The sequence below is a fragment of the Nematolebias whitei genome, chromosome 5 (assembly GCF_014905685.2).
Source record: "Nematolebias whitei isolate Nwh7 chromosome 5, NemWhi1, whole genome shotgun sequence".
Taxonomy (NCBI): Eukaryota; Metazoa; Chordata; class Actinopteri; order Cyprinodontiformes; family Rivulidae; genus Nematolebias; species Nematolebias whitei.
In genome coordinates, this window is record NC_056502.1 from 15,697,444 (window position 1) to 15,718,495 (window position 21,052).

Consider the following 21,052-nt stretch of genomic DNA (forward strand, 5'->3'; position numbering starts at 1 on the left):
GGGGATAAAACTACAACATGTACTTCAATAGTTGATGATTTTAGAAATACCTACATATAAATAAGTGCAACAATATTACAAACCTGATTCCAAAAAAGTTGGGACACTAAACAAATTGTGAATAAAAACTGAATGCAATGATGTGGAGGTGCCAACATCTAATATTTTATTCAGAATAGAACACAAATCACAGATCAAAAGTTTAAACTGAGAGAATGTTTCATTTTAAGGGAAAAATCTGTTGTTTCCAAATTTCATGGCGTCAACAAATCCCAAAAAAGTTGGGACAAGTCCATTTTTACCACTGTGTTGCATCTCCCCTTCTTCTTACAACACTCAACAGACGTCTGGGGACAGAGGAGACCAGTTTCTCAAGTTTAGAAATAGGAATGCTCTCGCATTCATGTCTAATACAGGCCTCTAACTGTTCAATCGTCTTGGGCCTTCTTTGTTGCACCTTCCTCTTTATGATGCGCCAAATGTTCTCTATAGGTGAAAGATCTGGACTGCAGGCTGGCCATTTCAGTACCCGGATCCTTCTCCTACGTAGCCATGATGTTGTGATTGCTGCAGAATGTGGTCTGGCATTATCGTGTTGAAAAATGCAGGGTCTTCCCTGAAAGAGATGACGTCTAGATGGGAGCATATGTTGTTCTAGAACCTGAACATAGTTCTCTGCATTAATGGTGCCTTTCCAGACATGCAAGTTGCCCATGCCACAAGTGCTCATGCAACCCCATACCATCAGTGATGCAGGCTTCTGAACGGAGCGTTGATAACAACTTGGGCTATCCTTGTCCTCTCTGGTCCGGATGACATGGCGTCCCAGTGTTCCATAAAGAACTTCAAATCGTGACTCATCTGACCACAGAACAGTCTTCCATTTTGCCACACTCCATTTTAAATGACCCCTGGTCCAGTGCAAACATCTGAGCTTGTGGAGCTTGCTTAGAAATGGCTTCCTCTTTGCACTGTAGAGTTTCAGCTGGCAACGGCGGATGGCACGGTGGATTGTGTTCACTGACAATGCTTTCTGGAAGTATTCCTGAGCCCATTCTGTTATTTCCTTGACAGTGGCATTCCTGTTTGAGGTGCAAACAGTGACGTTTAAGGGCCCGGAGATCATGAGCATCCAGTAGAGTTTAACGGCCTTGACCCTTACGCACAGCGATTGTTCCAGATTCTCTGAATCTTTTGATGATGTTATGCACGGTTGATGATGATAACTTAAAAGTCTTTGCTATTTTACGCTGGGTAACACCATTCTGGTATTGCTGCACTATCTTTCTGCGCAAAAATGGTGGAATTGGTGATCCTCTTATCATCTTGGCTTCTGAGAGACACTGACACTCTGAGAAGCTCTTTTTATCAACCTTTATTTATACAGGTAAATCCCATTGAGCCTCGAGGACTCATTTACAAGAGAGACCTGATTTCAACAAAGAAAGATGACAACAATGGACAACAGTAACAACAATAAACAGTTATAAAAAAAGCATACTACAGTTTTTTTTTTTTTTTAACAAATAGGATGGCTAAAAGGAAAAGGTAACAAAACAAAAAAACAGCTAGATTATACCCAATCATGTTGTCAATTGACCTAATTAGTGTTAACTGGTCTTCCAGCTGTTCGTTATATGCTCAATTTCCTATTTCCAGCCACTTATTGCTACTTGTCCCAACTTTTTTGGGATTTGTTGACACTGTGAAATTTTGAATCAACATATTTTTCCTTTAAAATGTTACATTTACTCAGATTAAACTTTTGATCTGTCATCTATGTTATATTACGAATAAAATATTGACATTTGCCATCTCCACATCATTGCATTCAGTTTTTATTCACAATTTGTTTAGTGTCCCAACTTTTTTACCTTAAGATGCCCTGAAAGGTGCCACACCTTTCATGCAGTGATCACGGGACTTTTTCAGGCAAAACTATCAGGTTTATACAGATTTTCAATAACTTTCGTGATAAACAAAAAGCACTTACCCTTTAGTGTGGCTGTCAAGATCCTAAAATAGAAAATAATTTATGGTGTAAATCGTGCGTTTCGAAGTCTTGTTTTCGAGAGAAGCCACCATTACTGAAACCTGACACCGTCACCTGTTTAACCTGTCCTGCAAGTCGGCCCCGTCTGTAACAGTCAGTTTTGTTTGTTTGTTGAAATCTTTTCCGAGTTCAAATGGACAAAAAAAGACAACAAACAGTAATCACAATATGTCAAGATGATTGCGTTACAGCGCAAAACTGTGCGTCTGGAAAATTACTAATGTTATTTTTGTTTAGACGCAGACTTATAAAATAATAATAATAATACATACATAATAATAATACATGCGTTAGCACCATGCGCCAGTCAGCAGACGGTTCACGGAGATAAAATAAATAAAATAAACAAGCTGCATTTTCTCAGTTTCGACCTTATTGTAGCCGGAAATGACGTCAGAGCGCTTAAAAAAAAAAACTAAAGAGCGGTGATTGTTATTGTTAGCTTGTTAGCTTGCAGGCAATCTGGTGAAATGGAGCTATGACTGAGTAATAACGTCTTATTACATGTGCACTGTTTAGTTATTACAGACGCTAAGTGGTATGTACCTCTTTCTGTGGTATATATTTTTAGTGCGGAGATCTTATTAGTGCCACAATAACGGAATTAAACAACCTAGTGTATATAATAAAAAGGAAATGGATTTATAAATTCGGACTACATTTTCGTGCTAACCTTACTTGCACACAGCTAACGTTGTCTAAGCTTGTCTCTGACGCATTGTGAGCGCTGTTTCAGGCTTTTGTTAACTTGTTCTTGAGTAATAAAGACAGTTGGACAGTTTCGGTTTATATTGTAGAAGCTTGTCTCGAGAACATTTAGTTAAATTAGCGCTGGTTTGATTTAAGCAAAGCACAACATTGTTCAAAATAGTCGCATTACTCTGTGCTGCAGATTTCAAACTTCGTCTCTTGAATGTGTTTATATGTATATATCTGACTCTTTGGCATTTGTTTTAAATTAACTAAATGTTTGTGTTAGATGGAGGACGGTAACAGGAGTGATGCTGCTTCTACATCCAAAAGCCATACAGGCTCTCTTCACCTACAGAGTAAGATTTGGTTTACTCATCATTGTCCTGCCGTTAAATCACACAGCTCATAAATCTTGTGGTTCACTTCTTGCAGCTCCAAAAAATGAGGATGCCTATGAAATATCCATCCCCTATGAGGAAAACAGCTTTGAGCAGCAAGGATTTTTCAACCAGCCTGATCAGAATTTTGATGGTGAATATCAGATAAAGTATAAAGAAATCACAGTCCTCTGACAGTTTATTAATTCTGCTCATGTGCAGCATATTCCATGACCTTTCAAACTCTCCTTGTCATCCTCAGAGTCACCCTCAAATGCTGGCCCACCTCCCGTAAACAACTCGTACATGGTGATCACCAACCTGCGGACCCAGCTCCAGATCTCTCTTGAAAAAAACTCCTGGTTGCAGAAAAGAATCGAAGACCTGAAAGAGGAGAGGGACTTCCTTCGATGCCAGCTGGATCGTTTCATTTTTTCTACAAAGAGCCAGGGACAAGAGCAAAGTCAGAGTCAGTATAGTAATGGTGAGTGTTGGATAATTTAATTATCCTATCATCAACTCATTAAATAAATAGCCACGCAAAGCAAACCAGAAGGGCAGCACAGTGGCGCAACTGGTAGAGCTGCTGCCTCTCAGTGAGCAGGTCCTTGGTTCAAACCCCGGTCCAGGAGCCTTTTTGGGTGGAGTTTGCATGTTCTCTTCGTGCATGCGTGGGTTTTCTCCGGGTGCTCCGGTTTCCTCCCACAGACCAAAAACATGCATGTTAGGCTGATTGGTAACTCTAAATTGTCCCTAGGTGTGAGTGAGAGAGTGAATGGTTGTTTGTCTCGTTTGTCTCTATGTGGCCCTGTGATGGACTTGCGACCCGTCCAGGGTGTACCCCGCCACTCGCACAGTCATTGCTGGACATGGGCACCAGACCCAAAATGAAATAAGCGGGTAAAGATAATGGATGGATGGATGGAAAACCAGAAGACCTTTTTAACCCAGGTTTAATCTTGCAAGGGGAGCAGCAGTTGAAAAAACAAGCACCAAGATCTTACATGTCGCTTAGTCTCCCAAGGTCTGCTCACAGGCAGTATAAAGAAGTGTATTTTTATAATGGTTATTAGACAGAGGCGAGGTGAAGACAACCTCTGCTTCACAGCACATCTCTTGAAGGCGTCAGAGTATCAGCTATTAGTTTTCAGTTATCAGGCTCCTCTCTGAGTAGATAGAAAGACTCTCTTGTCTTCACGTACATGGTTCTAAATCAATTTGACATAAGTAAGTGAAACATCTGTGACCTTTAAATCCCCCATCAGTGAGCAAGAGGATATAGGTCCAACAGTTTGACTTCCGGTTTAATAAGAAATATTGGGAAAGTTTGTTTTTCTTTTCAACAGTTTTGTCTCTCTTGGCGTTTGCCTCTCACTAGGGTACGAATCAAGGCGATTTACCTGGAGGGCAAGAAGAGAAGATGACCATCCTCCAGGTAAAAACATAGACTTTTGTCTAACTGTATAAAAAAAAAAATCATTATTAGATATTCTGGTGCAGCTTGTCTTTTCTCTTCATAGAACAACAGAAAGCAGACTCACAGCATTTCCCTTCACGTCAGTTTATCCAGCGAAGGCCTGGTCCTCCCACTATAGTGTCTTCCAAAAATCACGTCTCCAATCCAATGAGCACTCAGCTCACATCTATAAATGCGTTGTTCAACTCTACACAATCCCAGTCCCTTTTGCAAGGCCACGGTCACAGCACTCCCAGTACTACAGCCAGTGGCAGCAAAAGTGGCAGTGTCACAAGATCACCCCTAAATGAAATGAGTGGCCATAGTGGTCCAGGTAATACAAATCACTTGGTTTATTTCATATTTGCTTTATCTAATTACCTTAATGAAATTATGGTTTTCTGTATGTGCCTTTTACTGACTGGATTTTGTAAAGTAGATCATTTTTGTCTTCACAGATTCCCTCTCACTCCTGGGAGAATCTGATTACTATTTGGAGCAGGATGGCTTCATTGAAGAGGAAATTATATCAGGGGAAGATGTCATGTCAGACACAATTAACACCAACAGGCACCAGTTGAAGAGAAGGCGGCTTTTCCGAGCTCCAAGAGAGCGGCAGAGAGGTAAGAAAATCTAGCAACAAGACTTGGATTTTCAGTTTAACTGTAGTCATTACCAAGAGATGAATGGAGCTAACTCTCCTGGGCAACTTATTTTTTCAGTAAAAGATGCTGCTGGAGTGCTGTTTCGTTATAAGAAGATCCTGCTTACTTACCAGCGTCTCAAAAATATGTCAAAAGCCTTTCAAATCCATGGTGTTGACCGCAACACCGTGGCCTCTACCACACCCATCGCTGAGCTGCTTTTAGTGGCCCCAGAGAAAGTGGCAGAGGTGGGAGAGTTTGACCCATCAAAGGAAAAACTGTTGGACTACGCCCAGCGCTGCTACGTTGCCCTGGATGAAGAGACACTCAGCAGAGTGCAGGCGTTAAAGAAGAATAACCTTCTGCTGCCCATCTCCTACAGGTTCAGACACTGAGAAAAGAAAAAAATATTAATGGAAAGTCATTTAGAATACAGAAAGTGAGAGTAAGACGAGAAGAGAAAAGGCAGTTGGGTTCTGCTGCTGGAGAGAAGATGATTCCCAAACTCACTCTGTGACTCAGACTGTTTTCATTTATGTTGAACCTTTCACATCACACTAACACTTTCAACATGGTTCGTGTGTTTGTTTGACAAGTCTTCACCAAACTGAACATGTGGGGTGTCAATTGTACTTGGAAATAGAAAAAAGTACTGTAGGTTATTAGAAGGAAAGCAATGTCACATCTGTCATTCTAAAAGAAATAGGAATGTGTATTATAAAGAAAATGGAAAGCTTTGATTTTACCAGTAAACTAGTTCAAGCCAACATTACATGTTTTAGAGACATAACGTTTTTTTATTTCTGTCCTCATCTCGATCAGGTTGAATCCAGTCACTCAGTCACTACGTTGAATTCATTTGGCTTGTGAAACTAAATAATATTTCTGAAAAAGAGTTCCTGATACACAGAATTGACCAACTGTCAGCTTTAACAACTTTTATATGTTCTACTGTACTGATATTGTATGTTTTAAAGAACTTATCCCCATTTTAATATGTTATATTTGCTTTTTTTATTACTGGTACACAATTTTTCTACTTGCCTTAATGTAGTTTTGTACTTACATAGTAGAAACAATCAAATTCCCTTTTCATGTCTTTAGCATTGAAAAAATTAAAACTTGAAAAAAAATCATGCTCAGATCACTCACATTAAGATACGATTGGTATTTGTGGCGCGGATGCACTTTTAGCAGCGACATGCATCTGAATTCAAGAGGCAGTCATTCATTTCAACCAGGAATTCAGTTTAAAATGACTTTTTGGCCACAAAAAGTTTGGCCAAATTTATGCTTTCTGAACAATTTCAGTCGATCCACTACAAACTGCTAAACCACATTATTTATATATGTCCCTTACTAAATTGTATTAAATGTCATTTGTGATGTTGAGAATCTTGTAAAGGTATTGTTTAAACAACATTTTTTGTAAATTATGACTGCATATTCACCTGGCTATTTGTTATATTGTTTTGGTTCCTTGTGAAAATCTGTGAGCATAACACTTTTTTACATTTAAAAAAAATCAACAAAAGTAGTCCGTTTTTGTGTACGAAGGATGTGTTTTCTAATGTCTATTTGTGCATGTGACGCCCAAAAGGATAGGAGTCCTAAAATCTATGCTTTTCAAAGACGAAGGCTACATTGAACCATAATTTGCAGTGCATTTATCATTAAGGGGAAATATGAGGATGTCTTATGATGTAACAGTAAGGAATTTGATTATTGGCCTAAATTTTAGGAGGGAACTACCGGTACTATAATATGATTCTAACAACATTTTAGTGTCTGATGTTACAGCTAGGGCAGCACGGTGGCGCAATTGGTAGAGCTGCTGCCTCTCAGTGAGCAGGTCCCTGGTTCAAATCCCGGTCCAGGGGCCTTTCTGGGTGGAGTTTGCATGCGTGGGTTTTCTCCGGGTACTCTGGTTTCCTCCTACAGACCAAAAACATGCAGGTTAGGCTGATTGGTAACTCTAAATTGTCCCTAGGTGAGCGTGAATGTTTGTTTGTCTCTATGTGGCACTGTGATGGACTGGAGACCCGTCCAGGGTGTACCCCGCCCCTCGCACAGTGATTGCTGGACATGGGCACCGGCGACCCCCATGACCCAAAATGGAAAAAGGGTAAAAGATAATGGATGGATGTTACAGCTAAAAAGTAACAAATCTGGTACGAAGTATCTGAAAACTTCCTGTTTACATGTGTTATACTCACCTAATGAACAGCATAAATTAAATGTCATTAAATCATTGGAATTTATATAAATTGGGAGATTTGTCGTCTATAAAATTGAACCACCATGCAATGCGGAAAATGCAAATAATTCATTAAAAGTACTGTTAAAAGAAGTGCAATAAAACATTTGTTTTCCTACTACCGGTACTTGTGTGAATTTCTGACTGTTCCATTCTGTTATTCTTACTACATAATTATTATTGTGCTATTTGTACACATGCTGTGTCAGATGAATTGTTTTTGTCATGTGATTGACTGATTTTTGGTGATGACAAATATGAAAACGTTTCAGCATAAAAGACTATAACACTTCTGTTGTTGATAAGTTTTTAATTTTGTTTTTCTATTTTAATGGGCTGTCTTTAAAGGACAACTGTTCAATTTCCCCAAGTCCAGAGTTTAAATCATTCTTGGCTTGCAAAGAAGGAAAACTTTATCTGCAAAATTAAGAGTTTCCCTTTTTAACAGATTGTAATATTTTATTTTTATTATCAGGTTATATTAAACGCATTTGGCGAAAAATAAATATAGTGGAAAACGAGGGTAAGCTTGTTTTTATGATGTTGATTAAAAGGTATGCTTTTATTTTTTCACAGGAAACAACATTCATCAACTTCCGGTGTCAGGGGCTATCTCGGACACGGAGCAAAAAAGCGGGCATACTGAAATTTCTACAGTTTTCTGCTGTCTTAAAACGTCAGAAAGCTCAAATATTTGGTTTGTTCGGTCAAACGAGTGTATCTTGTCGGCTAGCGATCCCCTTGGATTTGCATTTTGTTTGGAAAAAGACTAATTCATTCGGCGCTCGTAGCGGGCCTTTTCTTCTTAACTTTGCTAACGTTAGCAGGCTAACACGAGCACGTTTTTGTTTGTCGATTCTCTCTGTTACCTTCTAAAACGTACCACACCGCTGATGTGTGAATTACTTAATGACTTTTTTAAAATTTAGTGGCACGAAGGTTTGTAACTGAAGCTATCTAACTGCAGCTATAACGGCGAGCTATTGGTCTTTTCTTTAAAGTGTCGCTCACTTTGTCGCTAGCTAAGCTAGCCACCGCCGTCTGAACAACGCAGCCGCTGAAAGCGTAACAAGCTACAACCCAGAAATGTCGGACTACGACGAATTCGAAAGACAGCTGTCTGAAAACAAACAAGGTAAACCAGTTTAAAACCATACACTAATAAAAACACTAATAATTAGGATTAAAACTACTGCTGTATTAACCTTCTAGTCTATGGATGCATCTACAGGCTCATTTTAACCCAGAATCGTAAAAGCCTCCAAACTATGTTTGTTTTTTAAATCGTGTGATATTACTAATCTATACAGTACTTTAAATTACGTTTGGTAATAGGTAGCTCGATTGATTAAGTTTAATGTTGGGGTTTTTAAATCTGGGATTGGCTGTAATGTGATAGACTAGGACCTTTTTCCAGTTAGCATTAGCAGCTGTTCCAATTACAAGGTTCTTTATTGTCATTCGCATCACGTGGTACATGAGGTGGAACGAAATTGTGTACCCACAGGATCCCAGTTACATCCAACAATAGCAAAAGTATAAATTGTAAAAGAAAACCGTTATAAAGATCTAAGATATGAACTAAGAAGAAATATGCTAAACTAAGAATACAAACACTTAATAGTGCAGAAGCAATATGCCAAACAACAGCAGCACGAACATGAGTCTGTGTGAGTAGATGAATACAAATGAATACAGCAGCATGAGATCAGCAGCATGGATAATCAGCAGCACATATCAACAATCAAAGTGTCAATTACAGTGATAAAAAAATCCCATAGTGATAATCCTGATTAGGGATTCATGAGTTTTAACAGCTTCAGGGTAGAAGCTGTGTGGGGGCAGACAGTGGTGTCACATCCCACTTAACACAAAACAAGCTCTTGACCTACAAATATTAAGGTGTCAGCAAGGCTACATGATTGTCTCACATGCAGTTGTCATTTATTTAACTATTTAATCTTAGCATTAAAAAAGCTACATCATTCCAGGTTTGTTGAAGATAATTTGTTGAATTTTAGATTAAAGTATCTTTGAGGCTGGAGATTGTTTTTGTTTTACAGTTTTCACTCAATTCAATCATGGCAAAACCATTAATATTACATTTCTTAAAAGGATCTAAGAGTTGAATTTTCAACCGTTTAATTGTTTAGCAAACTTAATTTAGCAACAAACATGAAAAATTATTTTGTAGATTTTTTTTGAGTACAGTAGTCCCTCGCTACTTCGTGGTTCGTTTATCGCGGACTCGCTCTATCACGGTTTTTCAAAATAAGATTGGACATGACACACAGTTGGCTGATTGATGGATGAGCCGCACAATCGGCATGGGATTTTTATTTCAAATCAATTATTTCGAATTATTTAGCACCTGCTGCACATTTGTGCAGCCAGAGCTGCAGAAAAAGCGTCCTCCTGCAGCTTTGTGCAGCCCATACTGCAGGATAAACTTCCTGCTGCATCTGAACTGCTGATCAGCTGTTCAACATGCAGAGCGGAAAAGTGGGCGTGGCCAAGAGTGCTTGCAGGTGGCAAAGAGCAGAGGAGGCAGGGAGCTGAAATCATGACAATCTGTGCTCTTTTACAGCGTTTAGAGTTTACAAACATTGTATAGAATATTGCAAGAGTATGGGAAGGGTTTAAAACGCCTATATATATATATATATATATATATATACTACTTGCTACTTGTACTACTATTCCTACTTTGTGGTTTTTCACTTATCGCAGGTCTTCAGGATCCGGATCCCCGTGATAAACGAGGGGCTACTGTATATGCAATAAACTTCCAATTGAATTAATATTTATGAATTTATTTATCTACAACTGACCAGGAAAAACAAATGCCTTTGACTCGCTATTTGAGTTATTTGTCTTTCATGAAAGCAGTGGCACATTTGTATTGTTTGAATAAAATTATACATAATTTCAGACTGAATCTTTTTTTCAAACTTCTTATTTGTTTTGTAATTCACCCACGTATTACCTTTGTTTTGTAAAGAGAAAAATAGATTATGTAATTTTGTCTTGTTTACCATCGTTTGTGTGTCTGGGGGATGGAGAGAAATGTAGTTCCTAAGCTGGTGGAGGAATCATGTTGGTTCCAGTTTACTATATAGACAGAAAATTTACATAATAGCAAGTCCAAAAAGGCACTGAAGATGTTCAAAACATTGGGGGGGGGGGAAAGAGTTCTTGTCCTTGGTTAACTACATGAGTACCAGATCATCTTCCAGCAACAATCATGACAGCGAGATCCAATGTCTTGCGTCTTGTGAAGTCCAACCAGATCTATTTTTAACTTTTAATTTGAGTGTTGAAAACTTTTAGCCTTCTTTGGAAAACATTTGATCAATGACTAAATGTTGTGTTACACAGTTTGATGCATATTGCTTTGACAATTTTCATGTCTACTTTCTACCTAAAGTCAAATAATTGTTCAAAGAATGATATTTAATCTCACTCTGTTCTGCCTTTTTTGAATCAAACACTGTAGTTGTTTTACATGCTCTTTATTCCTGCAGCTGAAAGGGACAAAGAGAACCGCCATCACCGGCGGTCCTCATCTCGCAGCCGTAGCAGAGAGAGGAAGAGGAGGAGCAGAGACAGGGACAGACGCAGCAGGGACCGCCGTGGAGACAGTAAGGAGCGAAGACACAGGCGTAGGTAAGTACTAGTTTACAATACCAACAAGCTGTTAATCTTTTGTCTTATCTGTTCTTCTAAATGGATTTAAGGACCAAAGTGGTCAAACTTGAGGAGCATCAGTGACGTCTACACAACAGCTATTTTTTTGTCAGTTAAATTTTTATAGTGCAACATGTATTGGGTCTGTCTCGAACCCCTCAAATGTACGCAAGAACTGACCTGTTTTACTTAGTAGTTGTTGCAAATTTGCAGTCATTAATTTTTATCTTTTTAAATACTGTTTTACTAATCAAACCACAGTATTGCAAATAAAATGCATATTTTGACTGATATAGTTTTTAACTCTTATTTCCCATAAACCCTACATTTTCTTGCATATTAGTCAGTTTGATATAATATTGGTTGTCTTTGTACTATTCAGATATTCAGTTTGTTTTTGTTTCCAACTCGATGACCCTGAGCTGAAGTGTTTGATAAAATCTCTTTTTGCTTTGGAAAATTCATCATTCAGATGAAAGTTTGTGCCAAAACAATAATTGTTGTACCAAAGCAACAGATCCATGTTTTGTTGGAAAACCTTGTGTGTAACTTGAAAATCTGCAGTCCTGGATGTGTTGAGGGTAATATCTTGTTAAGTGTAATGGTAATAGTCACGGGCAGATTTCATTGTTTTACAAAGCAAAACAAAAAACTTTTTATCTGTTAATGTTTCAAACACCTGCACAACATCCAAGACTGACAGACTCAGCTTCACAACAGTACCTTCTTTATTCTGACAAATTTACTAACGAAAATGATTGAGTATAGACAGTTTACTAAATTTAATTTCAATATTTATATTGTTTAAATAAAAATGTTCCCTTCTAAAATCCACACAGAAAAAAAAATCTTAATCTGTTCCTTTACATTAAAACACTTTGTTGGCATTTTGGCTGCCAACTCACACACAAACACACTGATAGTCCATCACACTGTTACAGGTATCCCTAGTTTATGTTCTCACCAAATCTAGTTGCAATGCTTCAACAACTCTTTGTGCTCTGGAGCCCAGATTTCGAGTACAAAGATAATTTATGTTCCAGTTTTGCAAAGTAAAAATGTTGGTTATTGTGCTTGAAGAGAAACATGAACTACTTCTGATGTCATTCCAGCTCACCAGCCAACTACCCTCAGGACAACGCTGGAAGGTAACACAACTCACTAAAACAAAGTCACTTTAAATAATGCTGGATATGTTTTAATTTTTTATTTTTGCTCATATGGGTTTTCAATCACTTTTTCTCTTTGATATCAGTTCAGCAGTTTTTTAAAGGCGTGCAACTTTGTATACTATATTATAAATGTTTTTAAAAACATGATTTATTTTTGTACTCTAGTTGTTAATTACTTGGATAATAAAAATGTTGATGACATTTTGATTTATTTCTCTTTCCGTCCGTTTCCTAAACAGCCGTTCTCCTCATCGTGAGAAGAAGAAGAAGGTGAAGAAGTACTGGGATGTTCCTCCACCTGGTTTTGAACACATTACTCCCATGCAGTACAAAGCCATGCAAGGTTACTTGTTTTTCTCAGTTTGTTTATGTCCGAGTAAAATTTAGTCCTTCTGTTGTCCTTTGGTCCAAATGAACTCAGGCCATCTGAGACCTTGGGGTTTTGACTCAGCAACAGCAGGAGGGTTAATGTTAACCTTCCTGGTTTAGTCGGTTATCTTTCTCACAGCTCGTTTGTAATGTGGATATGATGATGCAGTAATGTACGGGTGAAAAATATGTTTTTTGATAATTAGTTGTTTTTGGATTATTTTTCTCCAGCTGCAGGACAAATCCCAGCCACAGCCCTCCTGCCGACCATGACTCCAGATGGCCTGTCTGTCACTCCCACCCCTGTACCTGTGGTGGGCAGCCAGATGACCCGGCAGGCCCGCCGTCTCTACGTTGGCAACATCCCCTTTGGTATCACAGAGGTGAGAAATAAAGCATTTGCTCTAAAGTTCTAAACATCTTTAAGTGACTTTCATGTCTGTGTTTTGTAAAGTAAAACATGTTTTAATGTTAAAAAAAAAAAAACTTTTCTCGTTCCTCTCTTCTGTGTAGGAGTCAATGATGGACTTCTTCAACGCTCAGATGCGTTTAGGGGGTCTTACTCAGGCCCCTGGGAACCCTGTCCTTGCAGTGCAGATTAACCAGGATAAGAACTTTGCCTTCCTTGAGGTTCAGAAATAGCTTTGAAAAATCATTATGATCGTATGTTTACACATATTATTTGTTAAAAGTGTAAACATCTGTAACTGTTTCTGTGCAGTTCCGTTCAGTGGACGAAACGACTCAGGCCATGGCCTTTGATGGCATCATCTTTCAAGGCCAGAGCCTGAAAATTCGTCGTCCACACGATTATCAGCCCTTGCCTGGCATGAGCGAGAATCCTAGTGTCTATGTGCCTGGTACACAGACAATTAATGGTTTTTATCCTTAAATACTTGTATCAAAATTTTATAAATAATTGTTCACTTAATATCAACGTGAGCTTCGCTTTTCATGTTTAACACTCCTTATCTTTGCACGTTCTGTAGGTGTGGTGTCCACAGTGGTGCCAGACTCTGCTCACAAACTCTTCATTGGTGGTTTGCCCAACTACCTAAATGATGACCAGGTCAGTGTTTTTGTCTCTAAACCCAGCTATAGCTCAGGTACCACGAAATAAAGATTTTCATTAATATAAAGCTGTCTTTTGAAAAGTAAATACATTACTCTGGCTTCTGATGAATAAAACCCTGGTTCATTTTTATTTCTTTGTATTTAATCACTAAAAAAGGAACTACTTATCGTATTATCCTTCTGTGCCTGTTGTGAGGAAAAACCTGTCCTTTTGTCGTTCAGGTGAAGGAGCTGTTGACATCATTTGGCCCTCTGAAGGCCTTTAACCTGGTGAAAGACAGCGCCACAGGCCTCTCTAAAGGATACGCCTTCTGTGAATATGTTGATGTCAACCTCAACGATCAGGTAACGGGTCCCAGATGAGAATAATATGCGTCTTTTGTACAAGTTTTATGGAAGCGGGTAACTCAGTTTTCATGTCTTCACAGGCTATTGCTGGACTGAACGGCATGCAGCTTGGAGACAAGAAGCTCCTGGTGCAGAGAGCTAGTGTTGGATCCAAGAATGCCACTCTGGTGAGCTTCCAGCAGCTAGACAGTTGACAGTGGGATGGTGGGAGGCTCATAGTTGGCTCCAAAATGGGCTAAAACAGATTGCCGAATAGATCTGCAGCTCTTCATATGTTCACACTTTTAATAAGCACAAATGTACATCTAAGTTATTTGTGCAAAAAAAAAAAAAGATTCAACAAACTCATGGGGTGCTGAAGGTAAAAGCTGTGTTCATGTTTATGGTGGCACAAGTGTCATACAGCTCCAGTGTGGCACTGGTTTAGTTCTGGTGTTAATTATTTAAGCAAGCAACAACATTAGAGCAGATTTTTCTTTATGTTCTTATAATGTTCAGATTGTAGCAGATATTTTCTAGATTAACAGGAACCGTAAGCATTAGATGAAATAATATGTAGGTGGCAACATATTTCTGTTTCTTCCAAATGTCCTTACTTTATAAATGAAAATCAATTTAAACAATCTTATACTTGGTAGAAGATGTCAAGCTGTTTAGAATTGTGATTTGATAAATTATGTAAAACAACATTTATGAGCTTAGTACTTGAGTATTATGATACAACGCTTTGAGTGTTGTAGATGGGGGGGGGGTCGTCTTACACTTGAAGCAAACTACGATTTGTAATGATCGTCTCTTCTTCCAGACAACTATCAACCAGACCCCAGTGACGCTGCAGGTACCAGGTCTGAACAGCTCTGTCACCCAGATGGGTGGCCTGCCCACTGAGGTGCTGTGTCTGATGAACATGGTGGCCCCCGAAGAGCTTCTGGACGATGAAGAGTACGAGGAGATCGTAGAAGATGTCAGGGAGGAGTGCGGCAAGTACGGCCAAGTGAAGAGCATCGAGATCCCTCGTCCTGTGGACGGCCTGGAAATCCCCGGGACTGGCAAGGTAGGCAACGTTGAACATCAAAAGATCTTGTAATTTTTTTTTTTTAACATTCGTTGCTCGTCGGATTATAACCTTTTGATTTTTATTCCACTCGTACAGATTTTCGTGGAGTTCACTTCGGTCTTCGACTCCCAGAAGGCCATGCAGGGGCTAACAGGAAGAAAGTTTGCCAACAGGGTGGTGGTAACGAAGTACTGCGATCCAGATGCTTATCATCGCCGGGACTTCTGGTAGAGGGGCCACAGGGGGAGGGGGGAGGGGGGGACTAGGGGAGGGAGTGTAAATGTACTACCCATTTTCAAATTAGCCCTTGGAGTGATTTGGCTGAGCAACATTTCAAGTCGATCTTGGACTGTTAATCATTTGACAAATGGCTTCAGTGACACCCAGTTTATTCTTTGAGGTCTACGTGGCATGTTCAAACCAGTAGTTGTGACTGGAGACAGGAGGAGCTGTAATGGTGGGCTAGGCCTGGATTCTAGTTGAGTAGTTGGGTGGGCTGGGAAGTTGAGGGTTTTTGAGAAACGTGTGCAACAATAAGGCGAGGGGAGGGGGTGGACTTTTGTACTTTGTGAGAGAGGGATGTTTAATTTTTGGTTGGGGAGGGGGAGCCACACTTCAAATGTTTGTATTTAAATGGAGTCAGCCCGGTGTCAGTAAACCAGACAGAAACTGCAGTCTGGAACTATTGGATATTCTGATGGAGAAGGTTGGAGGAAAACCAGTTTGTGAAAGGAGATGAAGGGGATTGTTGTTAACGATGTAGATACAGTAGCTGTAACATCCACCTCAGTTTTTTCAACATCACCAGAGAGGCAAGAGGAGACTTCTTGTTTAGTTTTTTTATTCTTGAATTTTGATCAAACTGCTGCCCCTCCAGCATGATTGTCGTCTGATTGGACTCAGTCTGAATGTCAGCTGTAATTGTTTTGATACTGTGTAGTTTTGTTGGTTTTCAGCTGTAAAATCACCGTTTTCAAAGATACAAAATAACACGACTTGCTGAAAACATACTTTTTAAAAAAAAAATTTCTTACGTAATTTGCGGACAGCTCTTAAAAGGTGAGAAATTTAAAAGCCTCAGCGGTTTGGCCCCGATTCAGTCCCAAGATAAGAAAAAGAACGATTAAGACAGAAAAACACATTTGAAAATATTCTCATTCTTACCAACAAGCCTTAATGTGAAAACTATCAGTTAGATTGGGAAAGAAAATTTGGCTCGGCCCTCTCGGTGATGTTTGTCTGGTCATATTTGTCACATCTTGTACCTTTTTCTTGTTTTCAGCTTAATCTTGGATAGAAAATGTGTTGAATCCAAGTCTTTGTGCAACGTCTCACCTCTTTGACAAGACCAAATAAACGTGATTATTAACGCACGACTTCTTGTTGGACTGCAGACTCGAACCAAATTCAAACATGTTTTTCCCCCTTGCTGCCAGATTTGTTTAAAAAATAAATATTAGTTGGTTTGTTCACAAAAAGAATTAGTAAACAGATTTAGTAACAAAACTTCATGTATTTGGTCCTTGTAGATAAAAAACAATCCAGTTTCAGTAGAATATTTTGTTTTCAGCTTCTCTTCCTGTAAATCTGAGGTCAGGAGGTTACTGTCCTAATGTGCTCAAACAAATATGCATTTCATCTCCCCGATTGTCCACCTGATCGCACTATGGGCTCAACATTATGCTTTCATTTAATATTCACGGTTGCTTAAGAAGGCGCTGCAGTGTCAGAAATAACACTTTTGAAATGTTACTCCTTTCTTTCTGAAAATCTTGTATTTCAGTGTCTCTGTCATTTAATTTTTCTTTTTTTTTTTTTTTTTTTTCTGGAAAAATGTGATTTCTTAAAACGATTTAAACCTAAAAGCCACATCTAGTTTGTACAAGCAGTCTTTTGTTTGTCCAATTTGTTTCCAAATGTTGATTAAAAACTGAATTTACACGACTGCTGCGCTCTTCGTGCTTCCTCACATCTGTTCAGCTCTGCAGCGGTTTATGGAGCCGACGGCGGCGTCCTTCACTCAACCTTGTATTTATTAGTTATAGCCAAAGGATGGAGGGTTTTTTTTTCTACTCACAAAAAGTACTTTGCTGTTCTGTGATGTGGTGCATCAGTCATTTTAACATTCTTTTTTTAAAACGAGTAAATGGGACTAGTCCAATTCAACTTTTTACAGTGTGCAGTAAAAACTAAATATTTTTTGGATGCTGCTTACTGAGTATTTTAGCAGAATACTAAAATATAACTTTAAAAAAAATACTCAAAAGTTACATGTAATGGAGCAAATATTTGACAAATATATAGTCATACAGGTAGAAAAACTTTATTGTTTAATATAAAAGTTTTTTTTCTTTTAAATTACTTCAATTTGACAAATTTTGTGTCCTAATTAGGAGAATAATGCATAAACTCAAGTGCATCAAAAGGGATGGGTTAAATAACTGGTTTCCATAGTTGGAATGGGGACCCCACTGTGGGCCACTAAACAATAAGTAAGGGTCTAAGTTGATCTTTTGTAATCAGAAATTAAATAATTCCTAATTACAGATTTTTGGCCAACTTTGAGAAACAAAGAATTGAATTGAAAATGTTTAGGAACCGCCGGCTTCGATTAGCATGAGCCTGTTCAGTTAGTTTCTGTACATGTCAAACATCGACTGCCTTAGAGTTAAAACTGAAATAAATCAGTTGACTGCAGCCATTTTTAATAAAAACCTTCATGACGTTCAGACCAGTCACAATGTGCGCTCTAGGGAGAACTACCAGTAGTTCAAACAAGACAAGGCACGAAATGGCGTCTCCGCAGGGGGTGTGAGTAGAAAAATATGCAGTTTTCATCACCCACATCAGAGACGGTCTTGACTTCTTATGGACTCAACCAGGCTTTAGAGACGGGGTGAGAAGTTTTGGTTATCCAGGACCAGGAGAGACTCGGAGTAGAGCTGCTGCTGCTCCTCCTCAAGAGGAACCAGAGGTGGTGCTGCCCGAGGTGTTCTGGTCCATGTCCAACTGGAAGGAAGACGCTGGAGAGACTGAGTCTTTGCTGGCCTGGGAACAGCTTGGAATCCTCCCGGTTGGAGCTGGAGGAGACGTCTGGGCCTCTCTGCTCAAGCTGCTGCTCCCCACCCCCAACAACCTGAGGAACAATAAAACAGGTTAGATTGATGAATGATAAAGTTTTTTTTTTAAAATTGGCTTTTGGTCACAGTAACTTGATTTTTTAAAATTTAGTTTTGCATAAATATGTTTTCATCTAATTCAGGTTGAACTCTGTTCAGTTTGGGTCTGCTGCAACACCTGTCTCTAGTGGGTCTAATTTAGAAGCATGTTGTCAATCAGCAGTCATGAACGCCATATAAAGGCTACGCAGACATGTTCAGCAGGGAGCTCCTGTTCAACGGAGTGAAGCAGCGACGGAGTAGCAGCAGCTTGTTCTTTACCTCCATCTTCATCGGCATGGCTGCACTCCACTGAAGCCAGAGGCAGGGCCTGCGATGCAGCTCTGCACGCTCGCTCCCTCAGGACTGAGCTGAAATATCAGCACTTTATTTCTGTTTTTATTATTCATGCAGCTGAAACTATACTCTCCTGAGGAGCCATGTACAACAGGAGGCAGGTCTGTCCATCATGAGAGGTTTTTTCTGTTATCAGCAGCCCTGCCTCGGCCTGATGCTGCAGTGAGGACTGGAGGAACTTTCATCTCCCTCTGGTGGTGGAGGTTGGACTCGGGTCATTGAAATTCTGGGCAGAGCCTCTCCCATTGATCTCCATTCAAGAAAGATAGAACGCTGCAGCAGCAGGAGAGCAACACTGTGCAGCGTGCATCCTGCTCCTGTTCCAACACAGAGGAGCAAACTGAAGGAACCTTTCTGCACGATGAGCTGCGGACAGACGAGATGCTGCGTCTGTTACAAGAAAGGTGCCAAAATAAGACAGACTTCAAAGTTGGAACTAGGTGCATTTCCTGCATAAATGCAGGGTGAATGCTTATTATTACTGAAGAACTTGCTGAAAAACAGCTGAAGTTAGCTAAAAACATGCTGAAATGGAAAAAGCCCAAGTTAGAAAAAAAAGAAAGAAATTTGCTGAATTAAGTTTAAATATGCAGACATGAGCACATAAATTAAGAAATTAGCTAAAAAAGTTGAAATTATCAAAACATGGTTGAAAAGTAGCTGAAAAAGCAGAAAGAAGCTTAAACTACCAGAAGGAAGTGGAAGGAGCTGAAATGAATTGAAAAAGCTAGATTTAGCGCAACAACAGCTAAAACGTAGCTGAAATATCAGAAAAAGCTGAAACTACCAGAAAAAAGCTGAAAGGAGCATAACAAGCTGGAATTAGCAGAAACGAGTCAATTATGCTTAAAGTAGCAGAAATTACCATGAAAAACTAGAATTTAACCAAAACCAGCTGAAATTAGATTTTAAAATGCAACACACACAAAAAAAGCTTATGAAGTAGAACAAGCTTAAATTAGCAGAAGAAAGCAGCCTTAGCAGAAAGAAGCAAAAAGGATAAAAAAAAAAAACGGCTAAAAAAACCCAGCTGAAAGTAGCTAAGAATGTTTAAATTTGCTCAAGGAAGCTGAAAGTAGCTGAAGCCAAACAAAATATGAAAGGAGGGTAAAAAGTTGTAAACAGATCTAAAGATTTGAAGGATGGAAAATGAGCTCAATTCATTTCCTATGAGAGAAAAAGTGGCAGAAAAAGCCAAATATTTCAACAAACTAACACAAATACCAAAAGTCATAGCACCCTTCTGAACGAGCTGAACAGCACTCAAGGTTTATCAAACAGTGTTTTTTTTTGTTTTTTTTAATTATGGATGTTTTTGACGTTTTGTCTTGTTTAGTGTTCAAACGACTCGGCATCATCACCTTTTATGCAGGTCAGTATGAAAATAATAATGCAGTGACTAAAATACTAACAGCATCATACTCGTATAGTGATCTGCAAGTATTCTGTGTATTTCTTTTAGATACAATTTTGCATCAATGTGTGGTTCGTAACGACCTCAGGAACAAACATTTCTAATGCTCAACAGGGTTCAATCCGGTCATCTGGACTGTGCGCTGCGTACGACTGGAGTTGGAGTTCGTGATTCTCCAAAGAAGCTTCGATCAGCACAACAAAATATATCAAACAATGAACTCAGGCTAACTTTTAAACAACAAACTGTTAAGAATAAAATAACCTTTGATTATAAATTATAGAAAACAGAACATATAAATATGTATACATATTAGATACATCTGTTAGATGTGTAAACTAGGCCATAAGCTGATAAATAATATATTTTCAGTGACTGCTAACTTTAAAATCAAACCCTGACACTTTCTGCTGTCAGTAGGAACATAATTTCTTATTTCTAATAAGGCCTTTAATAAGAAACAAAAATATCCAACTAAAGGTTCTTGTTCAGTTAAGTAAGATCAACTATAAATCTAAATTAAAGTTCACATCATTTTAGTGCTCGGAGGGGATTATAAAATAATTAATAATGATTCAAAGAGTATAATAGGTCAGAACGACCACGGCTCCCAGTGGAACAATCCAAAACTTGATAATGCAGAGTTTCACAGTCGTTGTGAAATTATGTGTGTTGGTGCTTAATCTGTCTAATGCAAATATAGGGATGTGTCACATACTCAGTTTAAAGAGATGACAGCTAATGTGTGTCTGTGTGATTGGATAGAATTTGAAAACAGGAAGTATCACTAAGATATTTGTTGATTATTGATTGGAGGAAAATCGGGGTGGAGAAACGTGGTCTATAAGGGTGGAAGCAGACCTGACACATCTCACAATTGTACCGGGGGCCCCTGAATGGAAGGTAATGTACACACTTCTCTCTTGTTCATGCATC

At 38.9% G+C, this 21,052-nt stretch overlaps 2 protein-coding genes across 3 annotated transcripts; both read left to right on the forward strand.

Annotated features, from left to right (window-relative positions):
* Window positions 1–3,032: 3,032 nt before the first annotated feature.
* ccdc106a (coiled-coil domain containing 106a) lies at window positions 3,033–6,557 on the forward strand. Its single transcript, XM_037676876.1, has 7 exons — window positions 3,033–3,102; window positions 3,179–3,277; window positions 3,386–3,607; window positions 4,502–4,558; window positions 4,644–4,913; window positions 5,038–5,202; window positions 5,302–6,557. Exons 1-7 carry the CDS (start codon window positions 3,033–3,035, stop codon window positions 5,616–5,618), a joined length of 1,200 nt encoding a protein of 399 aa, XP_037532804.1. The 3' UTR covers window positions 5,619–6,557.
* Window positions 6,558–8,077: 1,520 nt separating this feature from the next.
* On the forward strand, window positions 8,078–15,422 carry u2af2a (U2 small nuclear RNA auxiliary factor 2a). 2 transcript variants are annotated; one of them, XM_037676259.1, is made up of 12 exons: window positions 8,078–8,615; window positions 11,005–11,146; window positions 12,280–12,315; window positions 12,579–12,682; window positions 12,940–13,091; window positions 13,222–13,338; window positions 13,430–13,586; window positions 13,698–13,777; window positions 14,005–14,127; window positions 14,211–14,297; window positions 14,936–15,184; window positions 15,284–15,422. In XM_037676259.1, exons 1-12 carry the CDS (start codon window positions 8,567–8,569, stop codon window positions 15,416–15,418), a joined length of 1,431 nt encoding a protein of 476 aa, XP_037532187.1. In that variant the 5' UTR covers window positions 8,078–8,566; the 3' UTR covers window positions 15,419–15,422. The 2 variants fall into 2 exon arrangements, with proteins under 2 accessions (XP_037532187.1, XP_037532188.1); XM_037676260.1 differs by having other exon boundaries at window positions 13,430–13,568.
* Window positions 15,423–21,052: the final 5,630 nt, after the last annotated feature.

Excerpts from the sequence above, each read along its gene's own strand:
- u2af2a (XM_037676259.1), top strand. The coding sequence starts at position 8,567 with ATGTCGGACTACGACGAATTCGAAAGACAGCTGTCTGAAAACAAACAA. Across the intron at positions 11,147-12,279 it reads GAGCGAAGACACAGGCGTAG|CTCACCAGCCAACTACCCTC; the intron begins GTAAGTACTAGT and ends ATGTCATTCCAG. Across the intron at positions 13,587-13,697 it reads TGGTACACAGACAATTAATG|GTGTGGTGTCCACAGTGGTG; the intron begins GTTTTTATCCTT and ends CACGTTCTGTAG.
- ccdc106a (XM_037676876.1), top strand. The coding sequence starts at position 3,033 with ATGGAGGACGGTAACAGGAGTGATGCTGCTTCTACATCCAAAAGCCAT. Across the intron at positions 3,608-4,501 it reads TCAGAGTCAGTATAGTAATG|GGTACGAATCAAGGCGATTT; the intron begins GTGAGTGTTGGA and ends GCCTCTCACTAG. Across the intron at positions 4,914-5,037 it reads GAGTGGCCATAGTGGTCCAG|ATTCCCTCTCACTCCTGGGA; the intron begins GTAATACAAATC and ends TTGTCTTCACAG.